Source organism: Canis aureus, chromosome 3 (assembly GCF_053574225.1).
Source record: "Canis aureus isolate CA01 chromosome 3, VMU_Caureus_v.1.0, whole genome shotgun sequence".
NCBI lineage: Eukaryota > Metazoa > Chordata > Mammalia > Carnivora > Canidae > Canis > Canis aureus.
In genome coordinates this window covers 7,805,545-7,826,122 of record NC_135613.1, presented here as the reverse complement: position 1 = coordinate 7,826,122, position 20,578 = coordinate 7,805,545, and the positions used below count along the sequence as shown (strand labels likewise).

Genomic DNA, 20,578 nt, shown 5'->3' with positions numbered 1-20,578 from the left:
AATGGGGAGAAACCCAGGAGTGACTATTACTTTAAAAAAGAAACTGAAAGGGCAATCCAGCGTGTGGGATCGAGTGGCTACAGCTCATGTGGCTTTGAGGGACCTGTCACCCCCATCAGAGACGCCCATGGTGGACTCTGCTTGGTAAAGATGGAGAACGGGGTGTGGGGCGTTCCTCGCCAGGAGGCTGAGCCTGGGCCGGGCCACCCACACTGTCCTGCCCCACCGAGGGCGGACAGACAAGACAAAGGGCCCACAGGTGCAGACTGGGTGCCCCCGAGGACTGTAAAGCTCTCTGGGAAGTTCCCAGCCTCTGGAGTTTCGCCCCCACTCCCCTCTTTCACGGGGAAAGTGCAGATCAGACTAATTAATGTGTTGTTGTTTGTTTATCCTCCTTTCATTTCACTGAGACAAAATAATTAACCACAGAGCTTTAGAAACTGGCTCCATTGGTAGCAATCCCCTCTGTGTCAAGTGCGTCAGCAGCCTCGTGCACAGATGCAGGGACCGCGCGGGAGCGGGCGGGCGGGCGGGCAGCAGCTGGGGGGCCTTCTGCCCAGGGCCCTGGGGATGGCGGGCGGGTGCGGCGTGGGCACGAGGGCCCGGCAGCCACGAAGAGCTGGGATGCTCAGCTCTGCTACACCCTGGAGGAGCGCTGTGGTGGCCCCGGGGCTGCCAGCCGCCTCGCACCCACCGAGGCCTGAATGGAGACCAAAACCATTCCTACGGCCAGCCCAGGAGAGGCAGAAAGGTCAGGCCTGGCCACTCACTGCCACTGCAGGCGGGGCTGGGAGGGAGCTTGCCCAGAAGGGTCTCTGGAGCCACCACAGAGGTGAGGTGGACACAGGGCAGCTGAAGAGGGATCCCCGCCCTGCCCGGCCAGTGTGAGGGATGAGCCACAGGGAGAACAGAAGGTTTGGGAATTTCTCTCAGGGGCCCTGTGATGAAGAGAGTTTGCATCCACCTCGAGGGTGAGAGGGACCCCTCGGGGGTGGGGTTGGGCAAAGAGTTGGGGTTGTCTTAGGGTTGTCTCCTCCTCCAAGATAATGGACCACCAAAGGGAAGGTGTAATCAGCTCTTCTGAGCACCAGGCACATTCTGGCCTGAGACGGAGGACTGGGGGACAGTGATGGGGTGGGATAGGCACTCAGGTGAAGATGGTGTTGGCCAGGCTGGGCCGGTGATCTTGGGCCACTGGGAGAGGAGGGAAGAGCTAAGAAGACCTAGGTGTGGGCCCCCTCCATGCACTTGGGGGTGGTGTCTGGAGGTCCCCAGAAGTCTGGCCTAGACCCCTACCCCCAGCACCTTGGTGCCAGCTGTAGTGGCTGCTGGAGCCTTGGGAGACACCATCCCAAGCCACTGTCCCCACCTGCAGGGCCAGGACCTGCCACTCCTTCCTCTAGTTCTGGTTGATGCAGACAGCTCTGCGCCCTCTTCCATAGCTTTCACTCCAGCCAGTCTGAAGCTGGCCCTCCACACACTGCCATGAGCAGGCCCGCTGTGCCGAAGGTAGCCAAACCCAACGGCACAGATGGAACCAGTAGGCTGTTACCCCAACTTCAGGTTAAATTCAAATGAAATGGCTGGGATTTTAAAGAAAGAATAAGTAAGTCTGTCAAATGGCAGGCATGGGAGGACTCTGGACAGCCACTAGTCCCTCTAAGTACTTAGCCATGAGCTCTGGGCCACAGTGGTGACACAGCTCTGCTGGGGGGGGTAAAAATCATGTGCACAGAGGGTCAGCAAGCCTGCAACAAACCCTCCAATTTCAGCCACTGCCATTATAAAATTGGTCTCAGGGCCCCAGACCCAGAGCCTTGCCTAAGTTCACAGACCTCTGAATCAGCAGACCCCAAAGTCAAGGCCATTGAGGTTAGGACAGCCCTCACACAGAGCCTGGCCTTCAGAGAGAGACCAGGACTTGGGCTGGGTGTGGAGCAGGTGGTGAAGGTCACTGTCTGGTCTGGGACTCCAAGGCAGATGTCAGGGGTCTCCTCCCATCCTCTCTGAAACAGCTTCCTCAACCCCTGCCCCATGGGGAAGGGGAGAGGGACCCAGTGGCTGGCCCTCTGGCCTCACCAACGTCCTTGACAGTGAGCCTCATTGCCCACACCTGAGTGAGAGGCCTTTCTACTACAGCACCAGACAAAGCCACATGGTCCCTGTGCCCCAGGCAGATGGCATGGCATTTCCCAGATTAAGCCGAGGTGCAGTGCAAAGCTGTCTGCAAGGAACTGTTTCCCGTGGCTCCTGGCCAGACAGCTGTGGTCTGAGTAGACACACCTGCTTCCCCAAACTGTAACCTTCTAGTGTTTTCTTCAAAGGGATTTCCCCCCGAAGAAAGAAAAATCCTTGTGAAATGTATCCTCCAGAACGAGACACCGACACCAGCTAAGGTTCATCTTAGACATTAAGCTCTGGTCTGGGACGAGCACCCCATCCCCACTAAATCAGCCCTGGAGACACAGCCATGGAGGTTCCCTTAGGTGACAGGTGCGCCTCAGGCCTGGAGACAGCGACCTCCATTCACCCACCCATTTCTTGAGCTCCGTTGCTGCAGCCCCAGGACCCACCAAGCTCTCAGTGCAACCCCTTCTTTTGGGAAGCTCCTGGTCTGCTGGGGAGGTGGCCATGTTCCATGAGCATTTTTGACCTAGAGCTGCAGAGACCAGGCTGTGTACAATGGGGGCCAGGAGCCCCCAGTGGCTATACCTAAGCCACCCGGCAAAGAGGGGCCGGGGGTGGGGAAGGCCTCTCTGAGGAGGTGATTTGTGAGCTGAGTCTTAGAAGCGAAGGGATGAGCTAGGGCAGGGGCAGGGCACAGGCAGGAAGCCACATCTCCCCGAGTGGGAGAGGTCACAGTTGGAGATGGGGCTGCAGACACGGCTGGCCTGGCTAGGAGACTAAACACCCCAGAAAGGGCCAAGAGAGGCTTTAGAGGGTTTGGGGTATCTGACGGACAGTCAGATTAGATAAAATCCCTCCAGCCCCTGTGTGGAAGATGGCCTGATGGAGAGAAAGCCGAGAAAGTGGGTGAAGCATGATGCAGTCATGGACCAGCACAGGGGCTGAACCCACGTGGCACCCGGGTTCCGGCTGGAGGGACCAGGGAGGCAGGAGGAAGACAGGCAGTGGGGCTAGGATGGCTGGAACATGAGCACAGACCCCCATGGCGCCAGGGCAGAAGCTGGACTGGGTCAGTGGGACAGTGAGCAGGAAATGAACCCCCCGCAGATCTGGTAACAAAGACTCTAGATTATGCTTATACTAGCTTCACTGCAGAATGATCACGACGGGTCTCTGGAGGTTGGGCAAACACTCCAGACTCTTGTTTTTATCAATTCTACATTCAGTGCTGTAACTGCAGCTGGGGGCCTCTGCTAGGCAGGGCCCTGGGGCCTGGAATGAGGCTCAGGCACCGGCTGGGACAGGAACCTGGGGTGGACTCAGTCCTCCAGCGATGGGCCTCAGCTGGGCACTGGGGCTGGATCTCAGGCTTAGGGGAGAAGCTTGGGCCAGATCCTCACAGCCCCAGGACGCTTCTCCAAAAGTCACAGGGACCATCATTCCAGAAAGTTGGTAAGGCCCCCGCAGTACCTAGATCCTCGTTGGTCGGGGATTTCTGGGGGGGACAGCAGGAGTGGGAGTGTAAGAGTAGTCTCATGATGGAGGATGGGGTGCAGTGAGAGCTGGTTGTGGCTAAAGCCCCTCTCTCCGGGGTCTTGCCAGCTGTATTGCCCCCCCAACCCTGGGACTCTCTGGCCCCTTTTCTCACCATTTGCTCCCTCTGTCCTGACCTGAAGGATACTCAGTGACAAGTGGCTCTGTTTGTGGCTCTTCTGAACCAGGGTCACCCCTTACCTGTTCCAAAAACACTTCTGGCTGCTTCAGGCCAGTGTTAGGCCTGGGCATCCTCCAGGATCCCCCAGGCTGCCTCCCAAATGCCCACAAAGCTAGGCTGCTCCCAAAATCCAGGGTCTGTTTTTAAGCAATTAGGTCACAAGATCAAGATGGACAGCTAGAGAGGGTCACGTCACCAAGTTGGTTACTGCAAGAAAACCAAACACACAGGGCACCTGGGTGGCTCAGTGGTTGAGCATTTGCCTTTGGCTCAGGTCATGATCCCTGGGGTCCTGGGATGGAGTTCTATTCAGGTTCCCTGCAGGGAGCCTGCTTCTCCCTCTGCCTGTGTCTCTGCCTCTCTCTGTGTATACCTCATGAATAAATAAATAAATCCTTTAAAATAAAATAAAATAGAAAAAAAAAAAAAGAAAAGAAAAGCAAATACACACAGGCAAACAGAATACTCCTAATTCTGATGGGGGAGACAGGAACAGGGTGAAGGGAGGGAGTGGCCCCAGCATCCCACCTGCTCCATTAAGGATGAGTCAAGCCACTTACTTTCTATCTTCCAGGTTCCCCTGCAGGCCCAGTATGGCCCACTGAGGTGAACCATGACTGGCTGGCCAACACTCACCACTGACCACCCAGAGACGCATCTCACCAGGAGGTGACCCCTCCTGCACCTGCTCCCCCACTCGCCCACCCCTCACAGGAAAGTGCCCGCGCTGCCACGGACACCATGTAGTAGGGCCGGCTGCGGCGCCCAGTGAGCTGCGATGGTTTTGTACACGGCTCCCTTTCCCAATAGCTGTCTGTCCGCCCTGCACGCCGTGTCCTGGGCTCTCCTCTTCCCATGCTACTGGCTGGCGGACCGGCTCGTGGCCTCCTTCATACCCACCACCTATGAGAAGCGCCAGCGGGCGGACGACCCGTGCTACCTCCAGCTGCTCTGCACCGTGCTCTTCACGCCCATCTACCTGGCCCTTCTGGTTGCCTCGCTGCCCTTCGCCTTTGTTGGGTTCCTCCTCTGGTCCCCACTGCAGTCTGCCCGCCGACCCTACATCTACTCCCGGCTGGAGGACCAGGGCTCGGCTAGTGGGGCGGCGCTGCTCAGTGAATGGAAGGGTACAGGCCCTGGCAAAAGCTTCTGCTTCGCCACTGCCAACCTCTGCCTCCTCCCTGACTCGCTGGCCAGGCTCAACAACGTTTTTAACACCCAAGCGCGGGCCAGAGAGATCGGACAGAGAATCCGAAACGGGGCCAGTCGGCCCCAGATAAAAATCTACATCGACTCGCCCACCAACACCTCCATCAGCGCGGCCAGCTTCAGCAGCCTGGTGTCACCGCAGGGCAGTGATGGCGTGGCCCGGGCCGTCCCTGGGAGCATTAAGAGGACGGCCTCTGTGGAATACAAGGGGGACGGCGGGCGTCACCCCAGTGAAGAGGCTGCCAACGGCCCGGCCTCCGGGGACCCGGCCGAGGGGGTTGGCCTTGAGGACGCCTGCATTGTGCGCATCGGAGGCGAAGAGGGGGGCCGGCCCCCCGAAGCTGATGACCCTGCCGCCGGGGGCCAGACCAGGAACGGGGCTGGCGGGAGCCCACAGGGCCAGACGCCCAACCACAGCCAGCGGGACGGGGACTCGGGGAGCCTGGGCAGCCCCTCGGCCTCCAGGGAGTCCCTGGTGAAGACGCGGGCCGCGGCGGACGGCGGTGGCAGCGGGGAGCCTGGCGCCACCAACAGCAAGTTCCCCTACAAGGCCTCCGGGGTGAAGAAGGCGGCCGCGCGCAGGAGGCGGCACCCGGACGAGGCCTTTGACCACGAGGTCTCCGCTTTCTTCCCCGCCAACCTGGACTTCCTGTGCCTGCAGGAGGTGTTTGACAAGCGGGCAGCCGCCAAGTTGAAAGACCAGCTGCACGGCTACTTCGAGTACATTCTGTACGACGTCGGGGTGTACGGCTGCCAAGGCTGCTGCAGCTTCAAGTTTCTCAACAGTGGCCTCTTCTTCGCCAGCCGCTACCCAATCATGGACGTGGCCTATCACTGTTACCCCAACGGGCGGCGCTCCGACGGCCTGGCCTCCAAAGGAGCGCTGTTTCTCAAGGTAGGAGGCCGTGGCCCTGACCTTGGGGCGCACATCAGCCTGTCGTAGAGGCACCAGGGGATGAGGGTGGCAGCCAGGGGTCCTTAGGCTCTTGGAGTGCTGGGGGGCAGGCGAGGCCTTTCGTGGAGCTGAACGGGTGGGCGCCCAGCTCAGAGACAAGGGTGGAGGGTCCAGGCTCAGACCAACCTGGCCAGGTGCTCTTAAGGGGGCAAGTTCCTCAGATCTCTGAGCCTTTATCTCCTCATTTGGAAGTGGGGGCAACATGGTGCACACCCTCATGGGGTAGGGAGCGAGCTTGAGGCCGGAGGGTTCTTGTGGTGCCTGGCCGGTGGTGAAGGTGGGCAGCAGTGGTGGCAGAGATAAAGGGAAGAGGAGGAGGCAGGGGCCCCCAGTCCGTTAAGGGGCAAACGCCGGCTCACAAAGGCCTGCAGCCTCTTTGGCCAGCTGCCCCCTCCCTGCTGGCTGTCACGCAGCTGCTGTGCCAGGCACTCTGCCCAACAGCCCAAGGCTTCACTTCCATAGTCACTAATTAAAGTGAATCATAATTATTTCTGCTAATTTGGATGCAATTGGAGGAGTTTTTAGACCATGGTAATTTGGTCATTACCCGTTATCTTCTACTGAGCCTGACACCCTCCGAGTGTTGGCTTTTTGTTCCCTAAGCAAAAGCCACTCTTAGTGTTTCCAGAGTTTCGGGAAGCAACGTTTGGCCCGTTGCTACAGGACCCAGACTCCACTTCCAAGTGCTCAGTGGTTCATGTGTGACTCTGCGGGCCCAGAGCTGGGGGTCCTTGACTCCCCATTCATAGCCTGAGAGGCTGAAATTGAATGAACTCCTCTTACCTCCTCATTTTGGCATATGGTTCATCAATGTTCTGTTCCGCGGATATATTTTTGTCTCAGCAGCTGGAGTGACTTTCTGGGGAAGGAGGGGATATGTTGTCAAGCTCAGGATGAGAACGTACCTTCTTCCTTCCACCCACTTTACCACAGATGGTTCGTGGCTGGGGACCCCCCTTTGCCCCCGCCCCCAGCCCACACCCTCATCTCCCTCCTGGGTCTGGCACCCTGACCACCATGCCCACCAGGATCACAATAGTCTCTTGGGAGGGTCCCTCTGCTGTGGACTTTCTTCTCACCTCTCTGGTCATTCCTTCCAGGGTCCTGGTCACCTACCCAGCCTTTAACTGCTGACGCTCCTTCAGCTCCTTAGCCTAAAACTGGTCTGCAGATTTGTTTAATTTGGTCCACATCAGTAAAACTTTTCCTGTGTTGGCCAACATTTAAAAAATCAAGATATTCCACATAAAACCCAGTTTGCAACTTCTCTCCCACCTCTTAGGTCTCGCAGCACGTGGCAGGCCTCCTGCCTTCTGCCCAGCTCTCAGCCCAAGCTAAGGGGTGGCAGCCCTGATAGCAGGACGACCTGACCCCACGTAGGTAGGCCTCTTCATTTCCAAGTGGTCACCACGGCCAGCCCCACACACCGCCCCAGGGAAGTCACTCCACAGATTCCATTTCCACACGTGCTGACGGTTCTCACGTTTGTCCCAGCCCGCATCTCTCTCCTGAGCCCCCAGCTCTGTGTCCCGCTGCCTCCTGGACACAGTCCTCGTTCACTTGTCTGCCCATCCCCATCAGCCAGGTTCCACCATCCCCACCTTGACTCCTGCCTGTGCCCTGAGCCCCTCCCCTCTATCCAGGCTCCTAATTTCACTTTTCTTTCTTTCTTTCTTTCTTCCTTTCTTCCTTCCTTCCTTCCTTCCTTCCTTCCTTCCTTCCTTCCTTCCTTCCTTTCTTTCTTTCTTTCTTTCTTCTTTTTCTTTTTAAAAAGATCTTATTCATTTATTCATGAGAGACATAGAGAGAGACAGGCAGAGGGAGAAGCAGGCTCCATGCAGGGAGCCCAACGTGGGACTCGATCCCGGGTCTCCAGGATCACACCCCAGGCTGAAGGTGGCGCTAAACTGCTGAGCCACCCGGACTGCCCCTAATTTCACTTTTCAAATACGTCTGGGTCCACTCTACATCCCCAGCTGCATGATCATGGCCCAGGATGCCATTTCTCCCCATCTGCCTGTGTTTTGGGCTGTCTTTCCCCTTCCCACCCCATCCGCCTCAGGTCCCAGGTCTGACTCCTGCTGTCCATGTTGTGCTGCCCCACGGAGAGGCCCAGCCTTCCACTGGGCCACTCCACCTACCCTGGGCTCTGCTCCAGCATCCCACCCCCCAGGGGCATCCATGCCCCACTCCCCTTGTCCTGGTCCCACCCTGGTTTGGCCACACCACCCTTGTGGAGCTTTTAGAGCACAGCTGGCACAAGCCAGCTTTCCCTCCATAGGTTCCTCAGCCCTTGTCCCCAGCATCTCGCTGCCTATCTCTCTGGTCAGACAGAAATTAAAATGGGCCATTTGGGCCCTATATACACAGCAGACCCAGCTCATCTGTTGGTGAAAGCGTGCCTGTTTCTCCTGCCTGGAGGAGTGAAATAAATGAGGTTTTGGGAGACAGGCCAGTCCCCAAGGGGCTGGGGGCCTGGAAGACAGCAGCCGTGGGTTGTGACTGCAGGTGGAGGCCCATGCTCCCTCCATCTACATTCCTCCTCCCCCCACCACTTACTCTGTGGCACATCTATGCCTGAGGAAAATGTGCCTTCCTGCTACTGTCGCATCCTGAGAAGGAAGGGACTGGAATTGCTGCTGCCTCACGTGTGGGAGAACCTGATTCTGGGTCTGGGCCCCTTCTCTGTTGACAGTCTTCGCCCACCAAGATGCAAAGGCCTCTCGGTGTGATTGTTTTTGCAAGAGAAACACAAATCTCTGGAGCTCCGAGGACTCAAGCCGGAGCAGAATCAATCCGTCTAAGCACGCAGTAGTGAAGTGGATCCTGGCAGCTGACCGGGCTCACGGAGAGCTGGGAAGTTGAGAGAGGGGCGGAGGTACTTGCTGCCAGGGCCTTGCTGCTGTGTCTTCCCTCCCTCTGGGCAGTTCCCCTGCGGAGCAGAGGGAGGGCCAAGCAGTACCTCCTCCGTGAGGGCAGGGACCCCAAGTGCTGAGTGAGTGAGGGGCTGACTGACACAGTAAGACCCTCAAATGGGTGAAAAGCCTGCCAAGTCACCAGGAGTTGAGGAAGCGGAGTAGGGTGAGGAGCTGGACTAGGGGCAGCAAATATCAGACATGAACCTGCCTCAGCCAACCAAGCCTCGTAACTCCAAGTCAATTCTGGTATAATCTTAGTATAGCCTTCCGTGAGACCTGTCCTAAGGCTCTAGCAAGGCGGTGTCCATGAAGCACCAAGCACTAGTGCTCAGTGTCGTCTTATTGAGGGGGAACCGCATTGCCCCATGAATGCAGGGGGCAAGAGCGCCATCGTGTGGCCTTTGGGGGCATTGTTGGTTTTTAAAAGTGTGTTGTGTTTTTGCGACAGAGCACATCAATAGTATGTGACTTCCGAGACATTCCAGGGGCTGGCGGTACTGAAAGGCCGAGAGGCTGGGGTCTGGATTGTGGGCAAGGGGTGAATGGAAAACATGGGAGTTGATAAACAGCCCCAAATCCAGGCTGCCCTGCCCATTATCAAGTAACCAGATGTTCATTCCACCGGGGACTGGGAAAGGAGAGATGTGCATCCATCCAGGTCAGGAAAGGAGATGAAGAGCTATAGAAAGCTAAGAATACCTAATGATGCAGAAACCCGTATGGAGGAGAATAATGCCAACCTTACTTTGGCAGCACAAAGAAAGCTGGAAGCCTCCCAAAGATCCCAGAGTTGTGGGCCCATGATGTGGCAGTAGTGGCAAGTCCAGGCCACTCTTAGTTGGATGATGGGCAGGGTCATGTTCAGCAGATATACATCCGTCAGCCAAGAACTGGCTTCTACAGTTACCTTCCCTGGGGAGTTCCCAGGGTCCTGGATATCATCATTACAGAAAACCCATTCTGGAATGGATTAAAGAAGTTCGAGGAAGACTACTGAGAATCAGGTGGGAGGAAAGCCCAGAGAGAAAGAGAAGGAACCAACCAGAGACCTCTGAGGAAAGGCACCCACCGATGATCCAAGGGAGAATGCCTGGCAGGGAGAGGGGACTCTCCCACTGTGGCCTCTAGCAGCTGTGCCATGACCAGAGGGCCTGGGAGAGTGGCCAGCTGGGCAGCCCTCCCTTACTTCTATGACCATAGCCTTGACAAGGGCTCAGGCTGGCATCAGGGTCACCACTGGGTGCTGTTTCGAGTTGTCTGTGATGTCGTTACAGCAGCCTGTGGAGACAGCCCCCAGGATCATCTGCACTTGGGCAGGGAGTCTCAGGGGAGCCATCCCGCCCTACTCCACCCCTCCCCCAGAGTCTATCTCCAGTGATGAGCAGCAGGCAAAGACGGAGGTCGGGGCCAGTGCAGCATGAAGGCCTGCAGAGGCTGCTGCGGAGAAAGGAGAACTGGGCTCTGGGTAGAGGCCCATGACTTGGGTGCCGTAGAGACACAGGCCACAGCTATCATCCCAGATCGGGGAACCAACAGGAACCACTGCCAAAAAAGCAGATGAAGGGGCTTCTCATGAAGCCACAGGGGCAGAGACTGGGGAAAGAACAGAGGGCAGGGTCCTCTCACAGTGTCAGGAAGGATGTCAAGGCTCTGCAGCGGGGCTGCTCCCAGAGGGGAACCTGACTTGGACTTTGGAGGGGTGGGATCAGGTCTAGGCTGTGACTGAGGGAAGGGGAAAAGAACTATCAGACAGGAGTGGACAAGGAACTAAGGAGCTGGCACGTGAGGGTCGTCCACACGGACACTCTGGTAACCAGGAGATGGCAGGGTTACAGGGAGGAAATCAGCAGTGACTTCATCTTTCCTCCCATAAAGCTTTGCATGAATTGCTAGTGGCACTTACCATACCATAGGCTGGTATTTCTTTATACATCTGCTTCCCACACTGCACCAGAAGGTCCTAGAAGCATGACATGTGCTGTTCCTTCCTGGGCCCAGGCTAGCCAGGAGCTGACAGAGATGAGCTTGTACTCAGAGCAATAATGATTTCATCATCAACACCTCCTCTCCCCCACAACAGGTGCAGGTGGGAAGCACACCTCAGGACCAAAGAATTGTCGGGTACATCTCCTGCACACACCTGCATGCCCTGCCAGGTAGGATCTGGTGGCCCGTGCTTTCCATGGGGAGGGCGATCTGCCTCCTGTGCGCTGGGACAGGTGCCGGGGCGGGTTCTGATGGCAGCTCCACCACCTGGTCTCTATGCTTCTGCCCCACAGAAGACAGTGCCATCCGGTGTGAGCAGCTGGACCTGCTTCAGGACTGGCTGGCTGATTTCCGAAAATCTACCTCCTCGTCCAGCACAGCCAACCCCGAGGAGCTGGTGGCGTTTGATGTCATCTGCGGAGATCTTAACTTTGACAACTGCTCCTCAGGTGAAGTGGTGGTCCTCCCCACTCGGGGCCTGGGCTCCAGTCACAACCGGAAAGGCTTGGGTTATGCAGCTGGAAGAGCTTCCTGCTCCTCGTGAGCATGTGGGTGAGATATTAGCAAGACTATGATTTCTCTGTCCCCCAGAAATCCTAAAATGAGAAAAGCCCACGCTCTGCCTAGAAAGCTCAGAGGCCTCCTGACTGGAGACAAAGAGATGCCCTAAAAATGAACTTCTGACAGAGAAGGCTCGGGGCCTCTGCAACTCAGACAATGGGCGAGTCAGCTAGCTCTACCCACCAAGCCCTCCGTCATCTCTTGCTTTGCACCAGGCACGATTCTAAAGGCTGTTTGTGGGCCGGCTGTTTCATTTAAATCTCAGAACAACCCTGAGAGTGAGCAGGGTGTTGATCTACAGGGGTGGGAGAGGAAGCAGAGACCCAGACAGGCCTGTAATTAGGCCAAGGCCACACAGCCAGGAAGTGGTTGAACTGGGATTTGAACCCTGGCAATTATGCCTTTAACCATTAGTCTAAAAGACTAAAAATCCATCACAGGTCAACTTTAAAATAATTGACTTAAATAACTAATTTGATGATCATGCCGGTCCCAGGGACCTCCTGGGAGTTTGGGCAGCTCTGAGCTTCCCTTGGCCCAAGAAGCTAATGTGAGGAACCCCCACTTCCAGCCCCCCCACCCGTCCACTGGCTCCTGGGCTCCTTCCACACTAGTCCCAGCCCCAGGAGAAACCAAAGATGAGTGTGGGACATGGGGTCTATGAGCTAAGGCTTAGCCCTCAGTGAAGGCAGGAGACCCGAAGGGCCCACCTGGAGCACAGGGTGGTGCCCTCACCTGGTGGCAGCCGTTTCTCTGAGTTCACAACCAGGAAATCACCCTTTGACAATGATGGCAGCTCCAGGGGGGTGGGGAGAACAGTGCCTACCGTGGAACACACAGCCCCGACTGGAGCCCTGCAGTCCCCTCAGAGTCTATACCTGGTACCAGCTCCAAATGCTAGTGCTCTGGGGATCTGCTGAGTCAGGGTGGGGAGGCGGCACACCAAGGAGGAGGCTGCCAGAGGGTGTTCCACCCAGGCAGGCCCCACTTGATGCCTGTCCTTCCTCCTGGGGTGGGGGGGGCGGGGCGGGTCTCTGGCTCCACGAGTTGGCAGGACGAACTGGAATCCAGGGCAAGTCACCCCTCACTGAACCTGGGCACCCAAGTCTGTGAAGGCAGGAGTGCCTGCCGGGGTAGCATCAGCCCACCGCCCTGTAGGGTTTGCTATCAGATCTGGGAAGGCTCAAGATCACTGCCCCCTGGAGCCCAAGAGGGACTGTGACCACTGTCCTCGGGAGGATAGCTCAACCCAGGGTTGTGGGGAGGCATTCTCAAGGACACAGAAAGCCAGTGACAAAAGAACCACAGGTTCCTCTGGGACCACAGAGCCCACCCAGAGGCAGGTCTCAGGGACTTGGTGGTACGTAGTGGGAGTAACTGACTGGAACCAGAGGCAGGCAGCCCTCCACCGCAGACGCTCTGAGTCCCACAGCATTCCCACTCTCCTTCCGTGCACAGACGACAAGCTGGAGCAGCAGCACTCCCTGTTTACACATTACAAGGACCCCTGCCGCCTGGGGCCCGGAGAGGAGAAGTCTTGGGCCATCGGTGAGCTGGGGCTGGGGGCATGGTTGATGGGGCTGGGAGTGGGGGGCACTACTGTGGCCTGAGCCCAGCACGCTGAGACCCAACACTATCCCAGAGAGATTTGAGGACCTGGCCCCAAGGTCCCATGGCAAAGGGCAGGGGACGGAAGCCCTCACTCGTGCCTCCTGCCCTTGGGGGGTGGGCTCCTGGAGGCTGGCTGGGCCCTGCCCACAGAGACCACTCTCACCTCCCTGTTCCCAGGTACCCTGCTGGACACAGACAACCTCTACGACGAGGAAGTGTGCACCCCTGACAATCTGCAGAAGTAAGCAGCCAGCATCCATGCTCCCACTGTGGTGCAGGGGAGGGTGGTTCTTGGGGCTGCGATGAGCACTGAGCCCTGTGGAGAGCTGGGCTGTGCTGGGCAGACAAGGGAACACAAGGGACTGAAGCTGGGGTGGCTGGAGACAAGACCACCCTTCTGCCCCAGGGGCTGGTCTGACCAAGGAGAAGCCTCCAACCAGGACAAGGGGCCTGAGTGGCATTTCCTACTTCGGCACCAGAGTCCAGGCTCACTTTAGAAGAGCCTGGCCTGCCCTGAGCCCCATCCTGTGGAGATCCTTCTGGGAACAGGAAAGGGACCAGCAGCTCCCAGGGTGAGGCCGAGGGCTGTCAGGATCCCTGTGGAAGAGCTGTGGGTATGGCATCTGCCTGGCAGCTGGTAGCTACCAATTAGGCAAATTAAAATATAAGCAGAGCTAACACAAACTAGTTGTTTTCAAAGTAGAGACAGTTCCATCCCAGCCAAACTTCATACTTGAACCTGATGAGACTTCCATAAAGGGCACATTTGAGAGGCCAGCAGCAGAACCAATTTATAACTCACAGCCTGAGACTGCACAGAGTCATGGCAGTGGCTCCTCACAGCTAATTTGAGCCAATTAATTAGATTATAGACTAAATTTGAAACATCATCCTATGCCGAGAAAATTATCTTTTTATGAGATGATGATTTAAAAATGACTATCAGTAACTCTTAGATCATTGATGCTGGAATTAATTATCAAAGGCAAAGGACAGTAATGGATTATATTTCTGAGATGTAATGATGTTCTGCATGTCATTAGTGTATTTATTTCAGGGCTGATAAAGACCTTGTAGAAACCTATGTTTGCTGGCTGTGTGTGTCCAGGCGCCCCTTCCATTTGTCCAGGCATTAGCCGACCTGGCAGGCCTGCGCGGTGTCTATTGGCGACTGCGCCTGCCCTCTGCAAGCCTCCCATGAAGGCTCTCCACAATGGGTGCTCCAGCTCCAGAGGAAACCTGGCAGGAAGGGAACAGCAGACAGGAAGTCAAAAGACCTGAATTCAGGGTGTTAACGCCCCACTTGAGCGCCTTGCACACCCTGTAGAACCTTGACCCACATCACTTTCCTTCCCCCAAGAAATGGGATGGCAGTCATATCCCACATTGTTTTAAGTTTTATTTATTTTTTTTAAGACTTTGAGAGAGATGGCATGTGTGCTCATGTGTACAAATGGGGGGAGGGGCAGAGGGAGAGGACGAAGCAGACTCCTCACTGAGCAGGGAGCCCAACGTGGGGCTCAATCCCAAGACCCTGAGATCATGACCTGAGCCAAAGGCACTTAACTGAGCCACCCAAGAACCCCAAGTTTTATTTATTTGAGTAATCTCTACACCCAATGTGGGACCCAAACTCACAACATCAAGATCAAGAGTCACATGCTCTTTCTACAGGTGCCCTCCATGTTCCTTTCTCAGGATGCCTGGTCTCCAAGTCCTGGGGCCCACAGCAATCATCCTTGTATCAGAGGCAAACCCAGGGGTCTGGTGGCATAGCTGCTCGGAAATAGACTGACCCAAGAGTCCAGTCCCGGTCTAGGGCCTGGGTGCTCTCCTGGCAACCCCAGCCCCCTGATGACCTGAAACAAGGCACAGGAGTGGGTCCCTGCAAAGACCCTTTCCCAAAACAGGCCCCTCCAATGGCTCCAAGTACAGCCCCGTTCAGCACCTCTGTCCCCAACTCGGCTCCAGGTTCTGGACAATTCTGTGTCCAAGTTTCAGCCACAGCCAAGCCCGAGGTGGACAGGGGATACTCCTGGACAGACTCTGGAGTCACACAGCTCAGCCTCCACCCCAGTCCCTTGCTGGGTCCACAGCGAATAGATCTTAAACACAAGGGTTTGGTCTGAACTGCCTGTCTCACTGAGGATGAGAACATAGCTCCATACTCAGGATCTGGGGACCGGGGAATGGGGCAAGGGGCTCACCTTGCTTCCTGTGCTTTCCTGTGTGTTGAGCAGGGTCTTGGAGAGCGAGGATGGCCGCAGGGAGTACCTGGCCTTCCCCACCAGCAAGAGCCCTGGGGCAGGCCAGAAGGGACGCAAGGACCTGCTGAAAGGCAACGGCAGGCGCATCGACTACATACTGTACGCGGAGGAGGGGCTGTGGCCGGACTGGAAGGCCGTGAGTCTGGGGCGGGCTGGGGACCCAGGCCATGCCTGTAGATAGGGGACCCTTGCCCTGCACCCCTCAACAGCACTGAGCTCTCCTCTGAAAACGAGATCAGTCCATCCCGGAGAACCTGGGGGCCATGTAATGCCCCCGCCCCTGTCCAGGAAGATCCTGGCCAGCTCTGGCCCCCACCCCACAGCCCCACCCCTGACCTCCAGGCCCCCCCTTTGTAGGATATCCCCTGGACCTAATCGGGATGCTTCTCCCCTACAGGAGGTGGAAGAGTTCAGTTTTATCACCCAGCTGTCTGGCCTGACCGACCACCTTCCAGTGGCCATGCGGCTGATGGTGTCTGCAGGGGAGGAGGAGGCATAGACCAGCCACGTCATTCCAAGCAGGGGGCCCTCTGCCAGCCCTCTGAGCCGCAGCACCTCTCTGGCCATGTCCCCTCCAGTGAGCACCCCTGGTGCCCGGGGAGGAGGGCAGGGACCCGGGGGGGAGCCTCGGTCAGTCCCAGGTGAGCTGGAACCAGCGCTGCCCTGCACCTCTGGGCACTCACCGTGGACAGAGGAGTCAGGACGGCCTTGGGAGCCGCAGCTGCCCAACAGTGCCATTCTTTCAAAACGTGATTTTCTACAAATCTACAGCACAACCTAGTTTGTAACCCGGGGGTTAGTATGAGAACCGGGTTTCTGTACTCTTTGTATCTCTTCTCAAGCTTCGTCCAGGGTTCATTATTTTTGTCTGCTGCCATGTTGTCTCGCATGCCTGCACCCTCGCATGCACGCTGCCCGCATGTCACGTGCCACACCGTAGCCACACAGACCCCTCACTTGGGCCTCACCCAAGGCCAAACTCCAAACACAATCAGAACCAGCCAAAGAAGCATTCCTGGGCACAGAGCCGCGCGTTCCCGCCTCCAGCCCCGACGGCCAGCGAGCAGGGACCGTGAGGGCTGTGTCCAGTTACCAGCAAGCCCGGGCTCTTCCCAGGGTCTTGCATTCAAGGGCGATCACATTTTAAAAAGAAAAACAGAAAAAGTTACCACCCTTCGTTTAGAGGGTCCGCCAACCATGAGGGAGAACGCTGTTCGGGCTCCCCTCTCCCAGCGAACCAGGGCCCCAGAGATTCCCCCAAGAGACTTCAAAGTGGGCAAAGGGAATCTGAGGAGAGAGCATCACTTTTTCACAGGAAGAAGGGGAACTCATGGCATAAAGGGGCGGGGGGGGCTTCAGGTTTTCCAAATGATTTATAGCTTCTCTTCTGTCAAAACCAACGCATCCTCTTCCACCTGATTCCATTTCGCTTCTGGACACCTCTCTGGTTTGGGACCAAGCTTTCCCTGGCTGAGCTCAGGAACTGTCTGCCTGCCTCTGGGTGAGGCTATAGCTCGGTCCTCCCCCGCGCATCCTGAAATGCAGCCCAGGGGCCCTGGATGAAGGGGCAGGAAGCCAAGGTGCAGATCGGCCTGTCCCCTCGCCCTCACCAGTGTGGAGGACGGGGGTGAAGGCCAGGGGCCACTGCTTGCCTGGGGCAGCCAGTGGTACTGGCTGGCAGCCAGGCCCATAGATGCCCACTCTGCCACCATGTGACCAGGGCCAGCACTAGCTACCTGGGCAGTACACAACGGAGCCTACAGGTGAGGTCCACAGCTCCCCACTCCACGGCAGCACTGCTCTGTCCACCTTTTTAAACACATCCGGGGATGCTCCCCCTCACTAGTCACGCAACGGAGGGTTTTGTTTCCCAGTGCAAGGACCCTCCAACTTGGAAGACTGTCCTTGACAACCCCCACTGGTCTCCCCTCCTTGTGGCACCCTGACCTTGTGCCCACCTGGTTCAGGCCAGCTCAGCTGGGCAGTGTACCAGGACCCTTCTGCCAGAGGCCTCCTGGTGCCGGTTCGCTGACACTGTGCCTTGTCACTCACTTGAGCTGCAAGAAGGGGCCCAGCAGCCAGCCAGAGGCAGGCCCAGTGCTGGGGGAGGACACTCCTGAGAACCAGACACACGGGAGCCTTGGTTTGTCCGGGGCAGTGTCTGGGTTGAGGGCTTCACTGACCAAGCCCCCAACCCCACCCTGCATCCAGAGCCAGGACGAGCTGCTTACCACTGAGCACACAATCCCACTTGGGCTCTCTGCTGTGCCTCTCCACCAAGGGCCTGGCCTTCAGGGCTTTGGCTAGGCTTTGTGGGGTCAGAGGAGCAGCCAGGAATCTGCTCACACAGGCAGGGCCCAACTGAACACACTCGACGCCTGGAGGACTGGGACTGAGCCAAGGCCCCAGGCTTCAAGTAGGCTATGTCCAGGAGAACAGCGGAGACAGAGGCCAGGGTTCCTGAAGCAGAGCAACTCCAGCACAGCCTGCAACCCACCAAGGAGCCACCTCCCTCCCAGGGCAGCGCTATGGGAGCCACGGCACAGGGGGCGCATGCTTCTCTCCCTACTCACAGGGTGGCCTTAGGCAAGTCATACCTCCCTGTGCCTCGGTCATTTCCTGTCCTAACAAGGTCGCCTCTGCCCAGCCTGGCTCTGGCAACTGAGCCAGGCCAGCTTGCATCCCACCTCCCCTAGCACTTCCCTCTGGCGCAGCCTCAGCACTGAGGCCATCACTGCCCAACCATACGTTTCATCAAGGCTGTGGACTCCTAGGACCATGCACAAGCCAGACTTTTACATTTTGATTTTTAAAAAAGAAAGAAAACACTACCAGGATCTCAGATTCTATGGCATCTAGGCCTAGGAGGGGTGGACACAGGGGTCATCCAAATCCCCACCTGAGGCCCCACGCCTGCCCCAGGCCCAGCTTCCTCCAGAGGAGCCAGGAGGCAGGGGTCAGCTTCGGAAGGAAACGGTCATTTCCATTTGTCCAAACCACCTTGAGTTTTAAGTATGGATATTAACCTTGATGCTTTTTAACTATTGTATTAACTTGCTGAGATTTAGAAATACTGTTTTAAAAAAGAAAAAAAAAACCAATTTTTTAATTTCTGTATTTTTTTCTGTATTGTATCCTCATGGGACATTAGGGGTTTTATATGGTTAAGCACACCTAAGGTTTTGGTAAAAATATTATCAAATGTATATCCAGACGATTCTTCCCTAGAAGAAAAACAATCTTTACACCTGATAAAATATTTTGAAAAGAGAGGTGTTTTTTCCCTTTATTGGTGCTGAACAGAAGGATGGATAACAAGAAAATAAAACTGTGAGGCTCAAGGCTGGTGTTCTCTTATTTGAGTGGCAAGCTGGGGCTAGGCTGCGGGGGGGGGGGGGCCCGTATTTCCCGCCTCGCCCCCCATCCACATGAGAACAGGCCAAGTCTGCCCCAAACCACCAGAAAACCAGGCCACCTGGGATCCTACTACCTCCTTGTTCTCTGGGGAAGCAGAAATAAAGAGCAAAGGGCATCTTCAGTGGGAGAAGGCTGGGCCTCCTCAGGACTCTAGCCTTCCCCCTGGCACAAGCAAGGCTAGGGTGGGGTGGCTACACCGACCGCACCCATCTGCCTCACACTTCAAGGTGGCAGAAGGTCCCTCTGCTAGAATGGGGGCACACTGGAAAAGGCTTTACCTCCTGGCTCCTCCTCCTGGTGGCTGGTTTCCTGGGTCTGCATCTCAGGAAATGCTCTGAGACAACCTCTTCCCTATCCCCTGAGCAGCAGCCTGATGTGCAGGTGTCAAGTCTTGGTCATCTGCTGAGGCTGCACACCGAAGCCAGATGCTTATGGATGTGCCTTGACAATGTTACCCGCTATAGAGAAAGACAGTCCTGCTAGGGTCTTTCAAGCCCAGGGCCTAGCCACAATCTGCATCTCTGCCTCTAGCTGGAGCCAAGCAGGAAGGATCCAGAGGTTCCTTAGGATAGGCGGGGCTGGCTCCAACAGGGGAAGCACACCCACCACAGCACTGAGAGGCTGAGAGCAGCACACAACCTGCCCAGCCCAGCCAACTCCAGGACAGCAGAGGGACGCTGACACATTAAGTTTTCTGATCACTTCAGAAACATGGCAGGGTGGCTCCCTGGCCCCCGCTCAGCTCCCAATTCAGTCAGCAGCTCATGCTGCCCATCACACCCGAAGCAAGGAGCTGGTGGTGCAAAAATGCAAAAAGGGAAGCAGGTTCCTTAGAGCCCAGAGGTCAAACTGGGCCCTGAAAAGAGAGGTGCCTTCACTTTGCTTCCCAGAAAGCCACGCCATTCAGAGCCCAGAGCCCTAGGGCCACTTTATTTTTCAACAAGTGAGGGTCAGCACCCATCAGCCAGGGTGAAATCCATGGTGATGTCTCCGGTGTGGGGGTGGAACTCCACGGTGTAGCCGACAGTCCGGGAGCCACTCAGCGACGCTCTGCAGTCTGGTGTGGTGAAGAAGTACACAGCCTGCTTGCAGTGGGGGTTCCAGCAACAGTAATCCCCCTGTAAAAGGAACAAGAAGGCAGTGAGGGCTCCTGGCACCCAAGCCCCCTCCTGCTCAGCCTCTAGCCTGGGAAACTCGCAGTGAGAAGCTGCTGCTCACGGCCAGGTGAGCCGAGGCCATGGAGGAGCTGCGACCTAGCTGCACAGGCCAGGAATACCTGCTCTGGGACTCACGTACGCAGCACTACCTTGTCCTCGGCAGGCTTCAGGAGGCCGGTGCTGACAGTGCTGTCCGGAGTCAGGTGGTATTCCATCCACAGGACGGCCCCATGGCTCCTCCCAGGCCTGGGGGTGGGGGACGTTGGGCCAAATAGAAACAGCCACACAAGAGATGGGCAGGCATAGCCACAGCTTCCCTCTGCTTGCCAGAAACCTCCCATCTTTCCTTCCTGCCCAGTCAGAAGGCTGCTAATATCACCTGACTATAGGCCACTTAGCAAAATGCTGAGCAAAAGAACCACAACCCAAAGGCCCACTTGCTCCCTGCAGCCTGGCCAAGCACTCAGAAGAGCCAGGGGACAGAGGTGTTTCCTCAGGAAAGCAGCAGCTCCTCCCTGTGAAGGATGCTGGAGCTGGATGGACCAACTGTGCCTCAAAACGAGCAGCCCTCACCAATTCCCAACCTGCTTTAATTCCCAGCAGAGTTCAGGGAAAATGGCCTAATGGTAACCATAGCAACCAAAAAATCAGGTTTC

At 56.7% G+C, this 20,578-nt stretch overlaps 2 protein-coding genes across 9 annotated transcripts in view; one reads left to right on the top strand and one right to left on the bottom strand.

Annotated features, from left to right (window-relative positions):
• Positions 1-18,689, top strand: part of SMPD3 (sphingomyelin phosphodiesterase 3) — an 83,063-nt gene extending 64,374 nt beyond the window's left edge. Inside the window, exons 3-9 of the mRNA XM_077888123.1 lie at positions 4,416-5,945; positions 11,004-11,079; positions 11,203-11,358; positions 12,929-13,018; positions 13,259-13,322; positions 15,322-15,484; positions 15,746-18,689. Of these exons, the coding sequence (XP_077744249.1) occupies positions 4,620-5,945; positions 11,004-11,079; positions 11,203-11,358; positions 12,929-13,018; positions 13,259-13,322; positions 15,322-15,484; positions 15,746-15,847 (1,977 nt within the window). The 5' untranslated portion in view covers positions 4,416-4,619 and the 3' untranslated portion in view covers positions 15,848-18,689. The remainder of the gene's footprint in view (positions 1-4,415; positions 5,946-11,003; positions 11,080-11,202; positions 11,359-12,928; positions 13,019-13,258; positions 13,323-15,321; positions 15,485-15,745) is intronic.
• A 978-nt stretch (positions 18,690-19,667) lies between these two features.
• The window catches only part of PRMT7 (protein arginine methyltransferase 7), a 43,427-nt gene continuing 42,516 nt past the window's right edge, over positions 19,668-20,578 (bottom strand). For 5 of the 8 annotated variants that reach the window (XM_077888079.1, XM_077888096.1, XM_077888093.1 and 2 more), the window contains 2 exons: positions 20,072-20,168; positions 19,668-19,883 (listed from right to left, as the gene is read on the bottom strand). In XM_077888079.1, the coding sequence (XP_077744205.1) occupies positions 19,716-19,883; positions 20,072-20,168 (265 nt within the window). In that variant the 3' untranslated portion in view covers positions 19,668-19,715. Of the gene's footprint in view, positions 19,884-20,041; positions 20,169-20,578 lie in introns of all 8 variants that reach the window. The other 3 variants (XM_077888088.1, XM_077888099.1, XM_077888103.1) reach the window with 3 other exon arrangements.